This window comes from Bos javanicus, chromosome 17 (assembly GCF_032452875.1).
Source record: "Bos javanicus breed banteng chromosome 17, ARS-OSU_banteng_1.0, whole genome shotgun sequence".
In the NCBI taxonomy this organism is placed as follows: domain Eukaryota; kingdom Metazoa; phylum Chordata; class Mammalia; order Artiodactyla; family Bovidae; genus Bos; species Bos javanicus.
In genome coordinates, this window is record NC_083884.1 from 43,885,750 (window position 1) to 43,900,465 (window position 14,716).

General features: G+C 41.8%; 1 protein-coding gene and 1 non-coding gene across 2 annotated transcripts in view; both read left to right on the top strand.

The window, feature by feature from the left end:
• The window catches only part of CTSO (cathepsin O), a 95,607-nt gene extending 82,786 nt beyond the window's left edge, over positions 1 to 12,821 (top strand). Inside the window, exons 8-11 of the mRNA XM_061385776.1 lie at positions 1,976 to 2,097; positions 7,069 to 7,232; positions 8,012 to 8,104; positions 10,876 to 12,821. Of these exons, the coding sequence (XP_061241760.1) occupies positions 1,976 to 2,097; positions 7,069 to 7,232; positions 8,012 to 8,104; positions 10,876 to 10,910 (414 nt within the window). The 3' untranslated portion in view covers positions 10,911 to 12,821. The remainder of the gene's footprint in view (positions 1 to 1,975; positions 2,098 to 7,068; positions 7,233 to 8,011; positions 8,105 to 10,875) is intronic.
• LOC133229318 (U6 spliceosomal RNA) lies at positions 10,409 to 10,512 on the top strand. Its single transcript, XR_009730542.1, has one exon. It is a non-coding gene; the product is annotated as a U6 spliceosomal RNA (small nuclear RNA).
• Positions 12,822 to 14,716: the final 1,895 nt, after the last annotated feature.

The window sequence follows — 14,716 nt, forward strand, 5'->3', positions numbered from 1 at the left end:
ATCTCACACACTAGTAAAGTAATGCTTAAAATTCTCCAAGCCAGGCTCCAGCAATACGTGAACCGTGAGCTTCCTGATGTTCAAACTGGTTTTAGAAAAGGCAGAGGAACCAGAGATCAAATTGTCAACATCCGATGGATCATAGAAAAAGCAAGAGAGTTCCAGAAAAACATGTATTTCTGCTTTATTGACTATGCCAAAGCCTTTGACTGTGTGGATCACAATAAACTGTGGAAAATTCTTCAAGAGATGGGAATACCAGACCACCTGATCTGCCTCTTGAGAAATTTGTATGCAGGTCAGGAAGCAACAGTTAGAACTGGACATGGAACAACAGACTGGTTCTGAATAGGAAAAGGAGTATGTCAAGGCTGTATATTGTCACCCTGCTTATTTAACTTATATGCAGAGTACATCATGAGAAACGCTGGACTGGAAGAAACACAAGCTGGAATCAAGATTGCCTGGACAAATATCAGGCACCTCAGATATGCAGATGACACCAGCCTTATGGCAGAAAGTGAAGAGGAACTAAAAAGCCTCTTGATGAAAGTGAAAGTGGAGAGTGAAAAAGTTGGCTGAAAGCTCAACATTCAGAAAATGAAGATCATGACATCCAGTCCCATCACTTCGTGGGAAATAGATGGGGAAACAGTGGAAACAGTGTCAGACTTTATTTTTCTGGGCTCCAAAATCACTACAGATGATGACTGCAGCCATGAAATTAAAAGACGCTTCCTCCTTGGAAGGAAAGTTATGACCAACCTAGATAGCATATTGAAAAGCAGAGACATTACTTTACCAACGAAGGTTGGTCTAGTCAAGGCTATGGTTTTTCCTGTGGTCATGTATGGATGTGAGAGTTGGACTGTGAAGAAAGCTGAGCACCAAAGAATTGATGCTTTTGAACTGTGGTGTTGGAGAAGACTCTTGAGAGTCCCTTGGACTGCAAGGCGATCCAACCAGTCCATTCTGAAGGAGATCAGCCCTGAGATTTCTTTGGAAGGAATGATGCTAAAGCTGAACCTCCCGTACTTTGGCCACCTCATGCAAAGAGTTGACTCATTGGAAAAGCCTCTGATGCTGGGAGGGATTGGGGGCAGGAGGAGAAGGGGACAACAGAGGACAAGATGGCTGGATGGCATCACTGACTCGATGGACATGAGTCTGAGTGAACTCCGGGAGTTGGTGATGGACAGGGAGGCCTGGCATGCTGCGATTCATGGGATCACAAAGAGTCGGACATGACTGAGTGACTGATCTGATCTGATCTGATCTGAATGCCCAGGTTAAAAGGGAATTAGAGGTCAGCTGGTTGGGGGCCTCTGTGTAGATGCAGAACTGAGCCCTGGGAGGTGAGACCCTGTTGCAAGGTCAGTAGCTGAGATGGGCAGCACCCTGGTTCTCTCCCCACCTCCCACCTCCCCCAGCACACACCCTCTGACACTGTCCTGGTCCAGCGTCAGTGGTGTGAAGCCAGCGATGAAGGTGCTGCTGTGTACTGTGAAAAGCTGTCAAACAGAGTTCCCAAAGTTGAACATCCCTCTCTTCTTCGTTTGCTGTGTCTGGAGTCACTGCCAGATGAATGGCACAGAGAGTGGATGGAAGGATACTTGTGAGCATAATGCATGACCTCAAAGGCTTGATAACCCGGAGCCAGAGCTACAGAAGGAAGATGTTTATGCTCTTGAACCTTCAGGAGAAAGATGACCAGACTTTATTATCAAATCAGTGGAAGTTCCAGGAACAGGAGATATAGAGAAAACAGGAGCAAAAGACAAAGACAAACAGAATTAAATTACCTAGGCTGTCAATAAAAAACACTTAAAGTTTTAACCTAAGATTTTCATAACTCAAAGAATACCCAATAATGACCTGTGACCAACTGGAATCTTAGACTCCTTGTAGTAAGTTCTGTTTGATCTTTGACACAATCATGTGACATAGATTACGTTGGATGATTATTTTCTTTCAGCTGCAAGTCAAGCTGGTGAGAGATTCGGAATACCCATTTCAAGCCCAGAATGGCCTCTGCCGTTACTTTTCCGACTCACATTCTGGATCTTCAATCAAAGGTTATTCTGCGTATGACTTCAGGTAAATGTCTCCTTCTCTTGTGGTTTTCTCTATGTTTCTTAAGTTGTTATCTATTGACTACTTGGAATTAATAAGTTGCTTGGCAGCTTTACTGCATAGTTTTAATTGTTTTAAAATACACTTGATTTCCTGGTGGCTCAGATAAAGAATCCACATGCAATACAGGAGACCAGGGTTCCACCTCTGGATGGGGAAGATGCCCTGGAAAAGGGAATGGCCACCCACTCCGGTATTCTTGCCTAGAGAATTCCATGGACAGAGGAGTTTGGTGGGCTACAGTCCATAGGGTCACACAGAGTCAGACACAATTGAGCGACTAACACTTTGATTAGAAAGATGCATTGGCAGTCACCATGGAGGTCTATGGATGTTGTTTCTTAAATATTATCCACTTTTTTCCCATGTCTCTACCAACAGAAATAATGCAATTAAATCAACACATTTAAATTCATTTTAAGGTATAATTGATACTTAGCACCTCCTACCAAGTTTCAGTGTCACAATTACCCTTAGCACATTTCAGTCTTCCTCTTGAATTAATAATAATAATAAAAACTTGCTTTCTGTAGAGTCTGAAGCTAATGTCAAGCAGTCTTACTTACCAAGAAGCTTTTTTGAACCCCCTCTCTCTTCCCTACATTGTTCAAGTCATCGACTGTAAGAAAAATATAAAATGAAGTTTTCCTTTTAGAGGCAAGTGGACAGAGTATGTAACAAGGCAGATGACAAGCTCATCCTGCAGGCGTGATGGGATGCGGGGGTGGGTGAGGAAGGGACTTGTGTGGGAATGGGAAGGGCGTGATGACTTGGGGTGGGTTCAGGGGAAGCAATCATTTAAAAATGCTTTAAAAACACATGGCAGTCAAAGTCAGCTAAAGAACTATTATGACCATTTTATTTAGTGCAAAAGAGGTGCTCAGGGATGAGAAACAGAGCCATCCAACTCCTTGCTTCATTTTTTAGAAGTATAAAGGAAGCTTTCCACAGGGTTTTGAAACAGAGAAAGCCAAAAAAAATTAAATTTGGCTAAGGTAACAGACTGGTCTACTACTTACTGAATATAAAAGCATCTCTGGGTCTAGATGGCATGTCCCCATGGAATCGGAAAGAAATCATGAGTGACTCTGGATCCTTGAACAAAGTGGAACCCACACCAGCAGCCATGTGTCTGAGGACGAGCTGACCGTCCCCTCAGTTCCCGGCTGCCAGAGCAACTGTCACGTGACAGCTCAGTCCCCAAGGGCAGGATGCACAGAATCGTGATAAATGGGCAGGGCCCCTGAGCACAGTTGTCCCTACCTCCCTTGAGGGTGAAGACCACATACTTTCTAAATGAGCAAGTGAGCCCCTATGCTGCTGGCTCCTGGAGAGTCTAAGGTGAGTGTGTGCACAGGAACCTCCTGAGGTTCACAATGTGATCAGAGAGAACTCAAGGCCTCCCTTGTCACAAGGCGCAGATTAAGAAAGTTAGGAAGAAATAAAAGAATAATGGGCATCAGTCTACTTTAGAGAGAGAGACAAAGTGAAGGTGACTGCAAGATTCATCTGTCCTTGGATCAGAAGGCAGAGGCTGCTGTGAACATTCCCCATCGCACAGAATATTAAACTCTAAGAACACGGCACCAAGCTAATAACCACATTAGACTCTCTCTGCAAGAATACCTTCCTTTGATTTATTCATTCATTCAGATATTTACTGAACCCTGTTTCAGGTTCTGGGGATTTGGCAGTGAACACAGCGGACAAAAGCTCTCTCCTCTGGACTATATTTTAGTGATAGAGACAAGCAGTAAACCAAAGAAATAAAAATATGAATGGTCTGCTAGATGAAATAGCTTTAAAGAGAACTAAACAGCCATGAGGTGAAGAGAAAACAACAGGGGTAGGGGGTTGCAGTCTCAGGAAGGGGTTCCTGGAGGATGTAACATTTAGTGAAGACTTAACCCTGCAGGTACCTGGGGAAACACAGCTCCTGGCAGAAGGGATCGAATGTGCAAAGGCCCTGTGGCAGACCCAGGTCTGGCATAGCTGAAGAGCAGTGAGGAAGCCACTGTGACTGTCCTGTCCTGTCGTGTTGTGTCATGTCGTGGAGAGACACACTAGACTGTAGGGGGTGAGGTGACAGAGGTCGTCAGGGGATGATCTTGGGGCAATGTTGGAAGAATGATCTTAGACATCTTAGATGGGATGGAGAATAAAGCCCCATAGGGCATATTGAGGGATATTTGTGAGGGTAAGAGAGGAGAATGTCAGGGAGTACTCTAGGATTTTACCCTGAAAGACTGAAAGAATGGCATTGCCAGGCAGGAAGTTGGAAAGTCAGAGACAGAAGCAGAGAACAGCAGGTCCACGTAAGACAGATGCACAGAAAGTAATCCCAGGAAGCTGGGAGGACTAGGGTGTGAAGCAGAACCGGAGAGCCGAGTGTCCTCAGGAAACAAGTTAGTCCTGGGGTAACCTGGCCCTCAGTCCTACTGGGACCTCCGCAGATGGGCAGAATATGCATGTCAAAAATGATGCCCCCCCCCCCGGGTTGGTGTACATCATCTCCCAGGAGTTTCCCCTGACTTCTATTTTTATCATCATGCTCTCTTAGTTTTTTAGTATGCCCAGACAACACCAGCCCAGATCATAGCTATCAGCCAAAAAGTTCACAAAATTGTCTGCTAACTCGGAAAATACATATTTACATATAAATCCTTCTGAATCCAAAAAGCATAATCTAGCCTTAAAGCAGAATGATCATTCACACACAGGCTGCATCCTGCATTTTTGCTCATCAGACCTCAGGAAAAACATTTCAGAAGCCAAACTAGAATATTAACATGACTAAATAAATAAAAAGGGAAAGAACCTATCACGTATAACCATGGACAGAAAAACTAGGATGCCATAGGGAAGATGAAGTGTAAATCCATGTGCTCATCAAGGGTCTGTAACAGGTAAGACTCGCCCTAATCAGCAAATCTTTATGACAGTAACATTTAGGAGAATTCTTAAAGACTGCAGGATTTGTCTCTTACTGATCTATGAAAGTAATCGTAAGCTCATGGAACAAGGTTTGATAATATGATAGTAGTTCCATATTGGGCTAAAATGGAAATAAAGATTTTTTTGGAATATATTGTAACTTGTTTCTGGCCCACACCTTTCTGAAAAATGAATGACAACAGTTCTGGGGCTAAATGGAGCCTTTCCCTGGAGCCTTTCCCTGCTGGTCTAGACCACAGATGCCCTCCTATTTCCTGTTTTCCAGCAACTATGAAATCTTTTTCCTGGTCCTCCCTCAAGCAGAGATCATAACTAAACTGTTTCCATGACCCCATAGTGTTCACCACCTTCTGCAATTCCCTCAAACTTCTCTCTTTCATCCTTCTCCCTCCCTCACACCATCTCTGTAAAATGATCTTTGATTTTACTGGAATAATTTACTGGATAGCTTTTGTTATCTCTAAAAGGTGGAGGCAGTTGTCTTCTGGTTAATATGGAGATTATCACGTTTGTCACAGTTGCATTAGAAAACATTCCGCAAATTTAAATAAAATAGACATTATACACTAAAACCTGTGCTGAAGAAAACTAGTTTATTAGATAACTTAGAAATAAGGGAAGGATACAATGCTTATTATAAACCTGGGTATAATTTGTGGGTTAGGCAGGCTATGAAATCTATGCCTATAATTGTATCTTTATGTTGATTCTGAAGGTGGGTGCGGTGGCTGTGGCATGAAACTGGAATTTGAACCAACTCTGTGGAACCTCAAAGCCCATACCCTATCATGTTCTCCTCCAGAATTTTATAATTTTGACTCTAATGAAAACCAATTATTTTTACAGCAGCAAAAATTAGAAATGCCTGTTTGTAAATCTCCAAAAACATTGTCTCCTTAACAGATAATGTGAGTGATTGTTTAGAATGAATTTGTGGTTTCTATTTCAGCAAATCCCATTGGTAGGCACTCATATTTTTCCCTCATCTTTGGACACAATATCCCCTTGATAGAAACTGGTCTCCAGCTGGCAGGATGAGGGCTTATCTACTCTTTCTAGCCACTAATCCACCATGCTTTGCTACAGCAATAAACTATCAAACGCTATCTTAATGGGCCGAAATAGCAGTAACTTGGTTTCAGTGTCCTGCACCCACAAAGCTGACCTTTAAAAATACAATTAATGGTTTAATTATGTACTTTTAAGATTGATGAAGGCTGCATGTTATATAACATCAGACTTTATCAATTCGGGTCCAGGTGGGAAAGCAGAACTGCGTGCCCTGCTGTCTTCCCAGTTTGGCCCTAGTTCTCCTGGCATCTTAACATCCCTCCTGCCCTATAACTACACTCCCCGCCCCCCACATTTTTGGGTAACTCTTTTCTGTAGTTTTCTTTATTTGATATTCACTAACCTAGGCTGTCTGTTCTCTTGATTTTTACTTGGTGTGGCAGAGGTGATGAGATATCACCACATCCAGGCTTTCCACTCTCCTTATTAAGAGAATCCATATATTTTAGCATGGTACTTTGTCAACCAGCTATAAAATTTAATTGCCCATCTTCCTTAAAACTAACTTTGGCTGTAGGACTGACATCTAGCCAATGAGACCCATGCAGATGTGTGCAGAATGTGTGATCACTTCTGGGATCTCGACAGGGACGTCGCACCTCCCCTTTCTACTTCTTACTGTCTGAAATATGAGTGAAATGGCTGGCACTCTAGCAGCCTTCTTGGATCGGGAAGTGATCTTGGGAACGGAAGCCTCATATAAGAAGAACCCAGATCCTGGTATCCTGGAGCCCCATAGCGCTCCTGGACTGCCAGTCTTCCAGGCTTCTTACAGCCTCCATTGTTTAGAACTTGATAATTGCCACCAAACCTACTCCTTGCCATATACAGATGAAATACATCACTTTTGTAAAATATTTTTACCTTGGAAACTAAACTTCTTAACCAAATTTTTTTTTCTTTTGATAGTGGCCAAGAAGACAAAATGGCAGAAGCACTTCTGGCCTTGGGACCTCTGATAGTGGTGGTAGATGCCATGAGCTGGCAAGACTACCTGGGAGGCATTATACAACATCACTGCTCCAGTGGAGAAGCAAATCACGCCGTCCTTGTAACGGGCTTTGATAAAACGGGTGAGTGCTGGTGAGACGTGACTGATTGCTCTGCAGCTTCAACTCCAGCTTGACACATGACTCCATCCTTTAAAATGCTGAACCTTGGTCCTCTTACATCTAAGTTCTCACGAGCTTTACAACTTTGCCCTAAACTTCCAGGTATACATGCCCTGCAGATCCCCTGGTCAATTTTTGGTAGATGCCATGTTAAAATGACACTAAATTCTTGATCTAAATATTGGACATTCTCCATCTGCAATGTTTAGGATAATTCCTGGGAAAAGAGAAGTGCTTATTACTTCATCATACTTATCGAACAGTTCTTTTCCTTTCCTTTTTTCAAATTGCTTGGAAATGTGTATATATGTGTTTTCATTTTATGCAGTAAATGTAACAAGCAAAATGAATTCAAACCCCTTTTCCATTGATTGCAGTGTGACACTCGTACAGCCCAGTTTACTTGGCTAGTTTGTTAGCATTTGGTTAGTTTTTCTTTGTTTATTTGTTTTCTTAAAACCACTCTACTTTTCAGGAAGTGTTCAGTCATGTCTGACTCTTTGAGACCCCATGGACTATAGCCCACCAGGCTCCTCTGTGCATGAGATTTCCCAGGCAAGAATACTGGAGTGGGTTGCCATTTCCTTCTCCAGGGGATCTTCCTTATTCAGGGATCGAACCCACTTCTCCTACATTTCCTGCATTGGCAAGCAGCTTCTTTACTACTGTGCCACCTGAGCTTTAAATGAACATTCTTTCACCACAGCTATGTTCTCCAGGGTCTGATTTATATTTTGTAGGAAGTATCCCATACTGGATTGTACGGAACTCCTGGGGAACTTCATGGGGCATCGATGGCTATGTCCGTGTGAAAATGGGAGGAAATATTTGTGGTGAGTCTTGAACTGATATTGAAAATTCCTGGCTCAATGTCAAGAAAGAGACTGAATAGATTAAAATTATAATGTGTGCATCCAGGGTTTTCAAACCACTGTTACAGTAATAATGGTCATCCTTCAACTAATTGATAAAAATAAAATAGTATTTTTTTAAACAAGACACTACTGCACATATTCATTTTTAAGAGGGACTGTAGTAAAAACCAATGTAATGAGCAGAACATTATAAGATATAGCAATAATTTACCAAAGTTAACTACTTCCAAAAACCCACTTAAGAAGCTGAACTTCTCCAAAAATTTCCAAATTTCCCTTTTATAACTATATGACTGTCCATTATTTAATGTATTATAATGCCTACCTTAGGATCATCAAGAATCACTTTTTCTTTGTATCAAACTGAGTGAAAATCTGAGCATTAGTGTTGTTTCAGATTTAATATACCTCTTGCCACCTATAAAATTCTAGCAAAAAATTCTGTTCCCTGGAATTGAGAGGCTTAAGAAAATACCAGACACACTCTTTTGTTGAATAATAACATTTTTGTTAAAGAACAACAAATTAAAGTAGCTACTTAAGTATTTTAAATGTATTCTAAAAATCTATATTCAAACCCTATTCTAAAACTTTTGATCTGGAAAATCAGCAAGTTTTCTGAATTGAGTTGATCCAAACTATATTATGTATGAGAGCAGTTATTTAATTTCTCATTAGTTCTAACAAATATACAACTTTTTAAAAGTTGTGGTACGCCCCAGGCTGTGGTATTTATGATAAAATGATGAGTCATTTTTAGATGTTTTTATAATTGATTTGGCATTGCTACTGAAGTGGTTCAAATATGAAACAGTGGTCCATTGCCTGTAGCTGGAGCACAGTTCTCTAGTTCAAAATGCAGTATTTCCACAAAGAAATTAGAGCAATGAAAAAAATATGCTAATTTAAGCCAATCCTCTTGAATAGGACCAAATAGAGTTTTTAGCTGAGGAACAGTTTATTGAAGTTCTTACAATAAATTCTGAGTTTAAAAAAAAGAGAGAGAGAGTTATGGAAAATTTTGAGAGCATATATATTTTTTGCTTCTTCTTCTATATATATGTAGATATATATATATATGTATGTTACTTTGGCTGTGCTGGGTCTTCTATTCAGCCTGCGGGCTTTGTCTTGCTGTAGCACGGGGTGGCTTCTCCACTTGCAGAGCGCGGACTCCAGAACAGACTGGCTCAGTAGTTGAGACATGCACGCTCAGTTGCTCCACAGCCTATGGGATCTTGGCTCCCCAACCAGGGATTGAACCGAAACCCTCTGCATTGCAAGGGCATATTCTTAACCACTGGACCACCAGGGAAGTCCCTGAGAGCTTATATTTTGATTCAACCTAGTCACAACAGCTCCATTGTTCCACTAACTGGTAACTGGAGTGTTGCAGCCCGAGCACCAGACCCCAGCCCGCGCCTCTCCTTTCAGCATCCCTGAGGGGCTTTGCAGGTAGAAGGCTGATGTGGTTCCTGAACCCTTGCCACCTCCAGTTTATCTCTGACTGTGGAGTGCCGTGCCTGCATCAGGGCTGAGGGGTGGCTGCTGTTAAAGTTCTAGAAGGAGAGTTGCAGGAACATGATTCAAACACTGGTTCATCTTCACCTCAATCACGACTCTGTTCCCTGCCCCCACTTCTCCCAGCCCCCAGCTACAAAGGGTGGTTGGAATCATTTCTTTCTACTCCCCAATTAAGTCTGCACACCCTGCCTGGTTAGTCATTATATCCTTTCTGAAAGTATTTCCTGAAAGTTAAATCCCTGATATGATCACATTACTCTCATGAACAACCACGAAGGCAGGTAGCAATTCTGTGGCCCCAAGAAATTTAGAGACACAGCTAATCACAGACAAATCCAGTCTTTAAATAGGACGTTTCATCGCTTCCACCATGGCATTGTGATCTGTGCTCTTTCATACTAAGGAAGCATAGCACACTTGTGAGTGATTGAAATTTTGTTAAAGTTAGAATTTAAAGGTTTTAAGTTATATTTAAAATAATCCTATAAATTATTGTATTGCCTCTAAAGTATATAGAGTGCATTCCATATTTCAGATACATTCATCTGTTCAGTTAATAAGTTGTTTTGAGTTTTTGTAATAGTTTCTTGAAATAAAAACATTAAGAATCTCTGCTGATATCTACTTTTGAGGTTGCCATGTTTATATGGACAGATAACTAGAACCAGTAAGCTGTTTTCTTGGTAGATATTAACTTTCTGAACCCAAATCAAAACTGTTTTAATATTTAAAAGACATGTAGTGTGAGCAGCACATTTACTAAAATTGGAACGATACAGAGAAAACTAGCATGGCCCCTGTGCAAGGATGACATGTGAATTAGTGGAGCGTTGCATATTTTTTAAATGGAGAGAGTGGCATGGAAAGATATACACTACCATATGTAAAATAGATAGTCAATGGGAATTTGCTGTATCATCAGGGAACTCAAACCGGGACTCTGTAAAAACCTAGAGCAGTGGGAGGTGGGAGGAATGGTCAAGAGGGAAGCGACATATGTAGACCTATAGCTGATTCATGTTGATGTGTGGAAGAAACCAGCACAATATTGTACAGCAATTATCCTTCAATTAAAAATAAATTTAAAAAATTAGTGATGAAGGGTTAAATCATAGTGCTGCATAATAAACTCATTCATGTTAGTTAAAAAAAACAACATGTAAAGAAAAAATAGAGTAGTACCAATGATTTCCTTTTTTTCTTAGGTATTGCAGATTCTGTTTCGGCTGTATTCGTGTAACATGTTTGCCAGATTGAGAGTCGAATACGAAACTGAAGGTTCATGAGATCTGACACTTCATTCTTGGCGTTTCATCATTATGCTTTTGCAACTTCCCACACAGATAGGTTCTAGGACCTGGTCATGTTGAAACTAAGCTATGAAAATTCTCTTAGAGAGAGGTGAAGTGCCCACGCCAGAAGGAAGAAGACCAGCACGAAGGCCTGGGAGGCAGACTGGGAACAGTTTCCTCCTGGGAGGAAGGTCAGATTAGGAAGTGTTTTAGGTCTCTTCATTCTGAAGCAGCTATTATCTGGTTTTGTTTGATTGTTGTTTCTATTTGTTGTTTGTTTATTTTTAATGACATATTTCAAACAGGATTAAAGAGAGGATAAACAGTCCTTTTCCTTTCTGGGATACAGTCACCGGCCTCAGCTGCCCCTACACACAAGAACAGCCCAACTAGAACTGCGTGTGCCTGTCACATGGGTGTTCCCAGCCTCCCAGAGGGAATTTCATAAGAGTTGTGAAATGCCAGTTGCTTTACCCCCCAAAATGGTGCTCACCCCTTGACCTGTGCAGAGGTCATGTAGAAAGAACTAAAAAGACAATCACTTTTTAAGACAAACAATTGATTGAAACTAAGTAACCCATATGGCAACCATGTAATGGGAAAACCTCAAGTAGCCTTGCATGAGAGACAAATTGTTATTTGTGAATTTTCACTATCAGTAGGATTTCAGTGCATTTTTTTTAATGTGGACCATTTTTAAAGTCTTCATTGAGTTTGTTACAATATTATTTCTGTTTTATGTTTTGGTTTTTTGGCCTCATGGCATGCAGAACCGTAGCTCCGGCACCAGGGGTCAAACCTGAAGCCCCTGCTTTGGAAACACCAAGTCTCAACCACAGGACTACCAGGGACGTCCCTCCAGCACATTTGATTTCCTCCTTGGTTCTCCCTGGATTGAGGAGCAGTGGGCCTGCCTATATTTTCTCACATTTTCTCTTACTCTCAACTGTGAAACTTTAAATCTTCCTCATGGTCTGGCTTCCCTGGCTAAAGAAGTCCCATTTTTTACCTTCAATTTCTATTTTATAGCCATTCATTTGACTCCAGTTGTCTCTAAGGCTTTATCCATGTCAGGACCTCACCTGTCTGCTCCTTTGTCGTGTGGAGGCACCACTCCTTTCAAAATTCAGTCTCAGTAATTTGAGACTGTATTAGCCAAAATGTGACTTCCCCAGCCCGTGGTTTTCCAGTTTTCTGCTTGTTTTTCACAGACTCCCATCCTAGCTACTTTTCTGTGCATCCTTTGGGCTTTCAGCTCATCCCTGGTTCTTGAGGTCATCTCTCTTGCTAAGTCAGTGTGGCTGTGTGAGAACCTCAGAGCATGAAAGCTGCTCTTCTGACTGAATATAAGTACAATCGTATCATAGGAGTTAATACAGCTCCATCAAATACTACATATTTAAGCATTTCCTCTCTAAGATTCACGGTCACTTTCCAAGCTCAATAGAAGCAAATTGTAAAGGTAGCAACAACCACTGAAAACAATTGAGACATCCTCTTTTTTTCTCTCATGGTTGGCCTTTATCAGTCTCCTTATTAGAAAAAGAAAATCCACAACAGGACACTATTTCTTTTCCTTACACCAGCCAGAAGCAATTTCAAATGAATATGTGTTGACTCAGGTTTAGAAATGCTTCAGAATGAAAATTGATATTTTATTTGATTAATATTGTAATGTACCAGAAAGGAATATGTCTTGATTGTCCTAGTTTGTGATGATGTACTAATTCTTGTAAAATGTAAATGATTTTCTGATACTCTTTTACAAATGATAGTTTTAATTACTGAATGATGCATTCTTTTCAGCTCTTGTGGATTTTTATAAAATTAATAATGAAACAACCTATATTTGACTCTGAGTTAAGACTCTGTCCTTGTGTATGACTTACATTTTGTGAACACAGTGTTAATGTGTTTTATATTCACACAGGAGTTTCCTCAGCTCTGAATCCATATATTGATTTTTTAATTTTCTCTATAGACATGTTGGGCTTCCCAGATGGTGCTAGTGGTAAAGAACCCTCCTGTCAATGGAGGAGACATAAAGACATGGATTCGATCCCTAGGTCAGGAAGATCCCCTGGAGGAGGCCATGGCAACCCACTTCACTATTCTTGCCTGGAGAATCCCATGTACAGAGGAGCCTGGTGGGCTACACTCCATGGGGTTGCAAAGAGTCAGCCATGACTGGAGTGATTTAGCATGCATGCACATAGACACCTTAACTGCAGTGTCTGCAAACTATCTCCTGTCCCTCCTTCGAGAAAAAAAAAACACAAACAAAAAAACTCCCCACACCTCTTAGAGTCTCTGTTTTTGGTAACATCATGAGCATTATATATTGACCGAATCAATGAAATTGAAGGAAATCTTGAGTGTTCTACCAGTTCGGCTGTACCTGATCCATCACCTGATCACCTGCCACTTCTCCGTCTTCTCTCTCCATCCTTCCCTCAGTGCATATTCTTCAGCATCTCTCACCCCCACTGCCCAGGAGTTGACCCACTAAGTCCGTGTCCTTTAATCCAAGGCTTCTCACGTGTGGTCCCCAGACCAGGAATCACCTGAGGATGGGAAACTGTTTCATCAGTCCCCCAGTTGTTTGTGGTGGACGGGATGCTAATCCATCTACTCTGTGTTCCTGGGTTGACAGTTCTAAAAGACACCACAATCATGTTATTTCACCACCACCACTATCCCCCACCTGCCCCCATTTTAGCCTTTTAAGGGTCTCTTCATGCCTAAAAGATCACACATCAACTCTTTTAAGAGATTTCCCAAAGAAGCCACTTCCTGTTGTTAGCTCACAGTAAATGGTGCTGCTGGATTCGTGGTCTCCGATGGAGAAGATTTAACTCTGAAACCAAAGACAGTCTCAGTCACTCAGAGCTTTGTGTAGATTTTGTGAGTCTGAGTGAACTCCAGGAGTTGGTGGTGGACAGGGAGGCCTGGCGTGCTGCGATTCATGGGGTCGCCAAGAGTCCAACACGACTGAGTGACTGAACTGAACTGAACTGGGATAAAGAAAGCTTCCAGCAAGAGGCAGTGGAAGGGGGCAGGAAAGTACCTGCCTCACTAGTTTAAGCAGGACCTTATATACTTTTCAACTACCTGCTGCTGCTGCTGCTGCTAAGTGACTTCAGTCGTGTCCGACTCTGTGTGATCCCATAGACGGCAGCCACCAGGCTCCCCCGTCCCTGGGATTCTCCAGGCAAGAACACTGGAGTGGGTTGCTGAGAATACATAAAAAGAATACCTCAAGGTTGCAAGAGTTCACCAGACCCTTTGCCAAGGCATACATCCTGGGATAATTTAGGCACAAGATTAGCCAGGGAGAAGGGTTCCCTGCAGTGCCTCCAGGCAAGATACACTGTTGCTGTGCAATCAGGGGTACAAGTCTTGAGAAACAGGTTCCCAGGCAAGATCTGTTACAATTATAATCATTAACATAGAGCCTAAGAAAAGCATTTCCATGAGTAAGACACTGTGCTGTGTGATCTTAGTTCCAGACCTAAATATGTATCTCAGGCAAGATACATTGTTGCACAAGGCTTAAGGACAGCATGAGCAAGACTGTTCACCTCCTCCTTTAAGGGCCTTGGACTGCCTGCCTAAGCTTTAACTCTTTCACTGGCTTCTCAGCCTCACCAGCTGCTATTCCATGTGGGTGTATGCTGTGGTCCAGCTCTGACAAGCTACTGGGCATTCACCCAGTGAGGCCCAGAGCAGAGCAGTGAAATCATCATGTATTTAG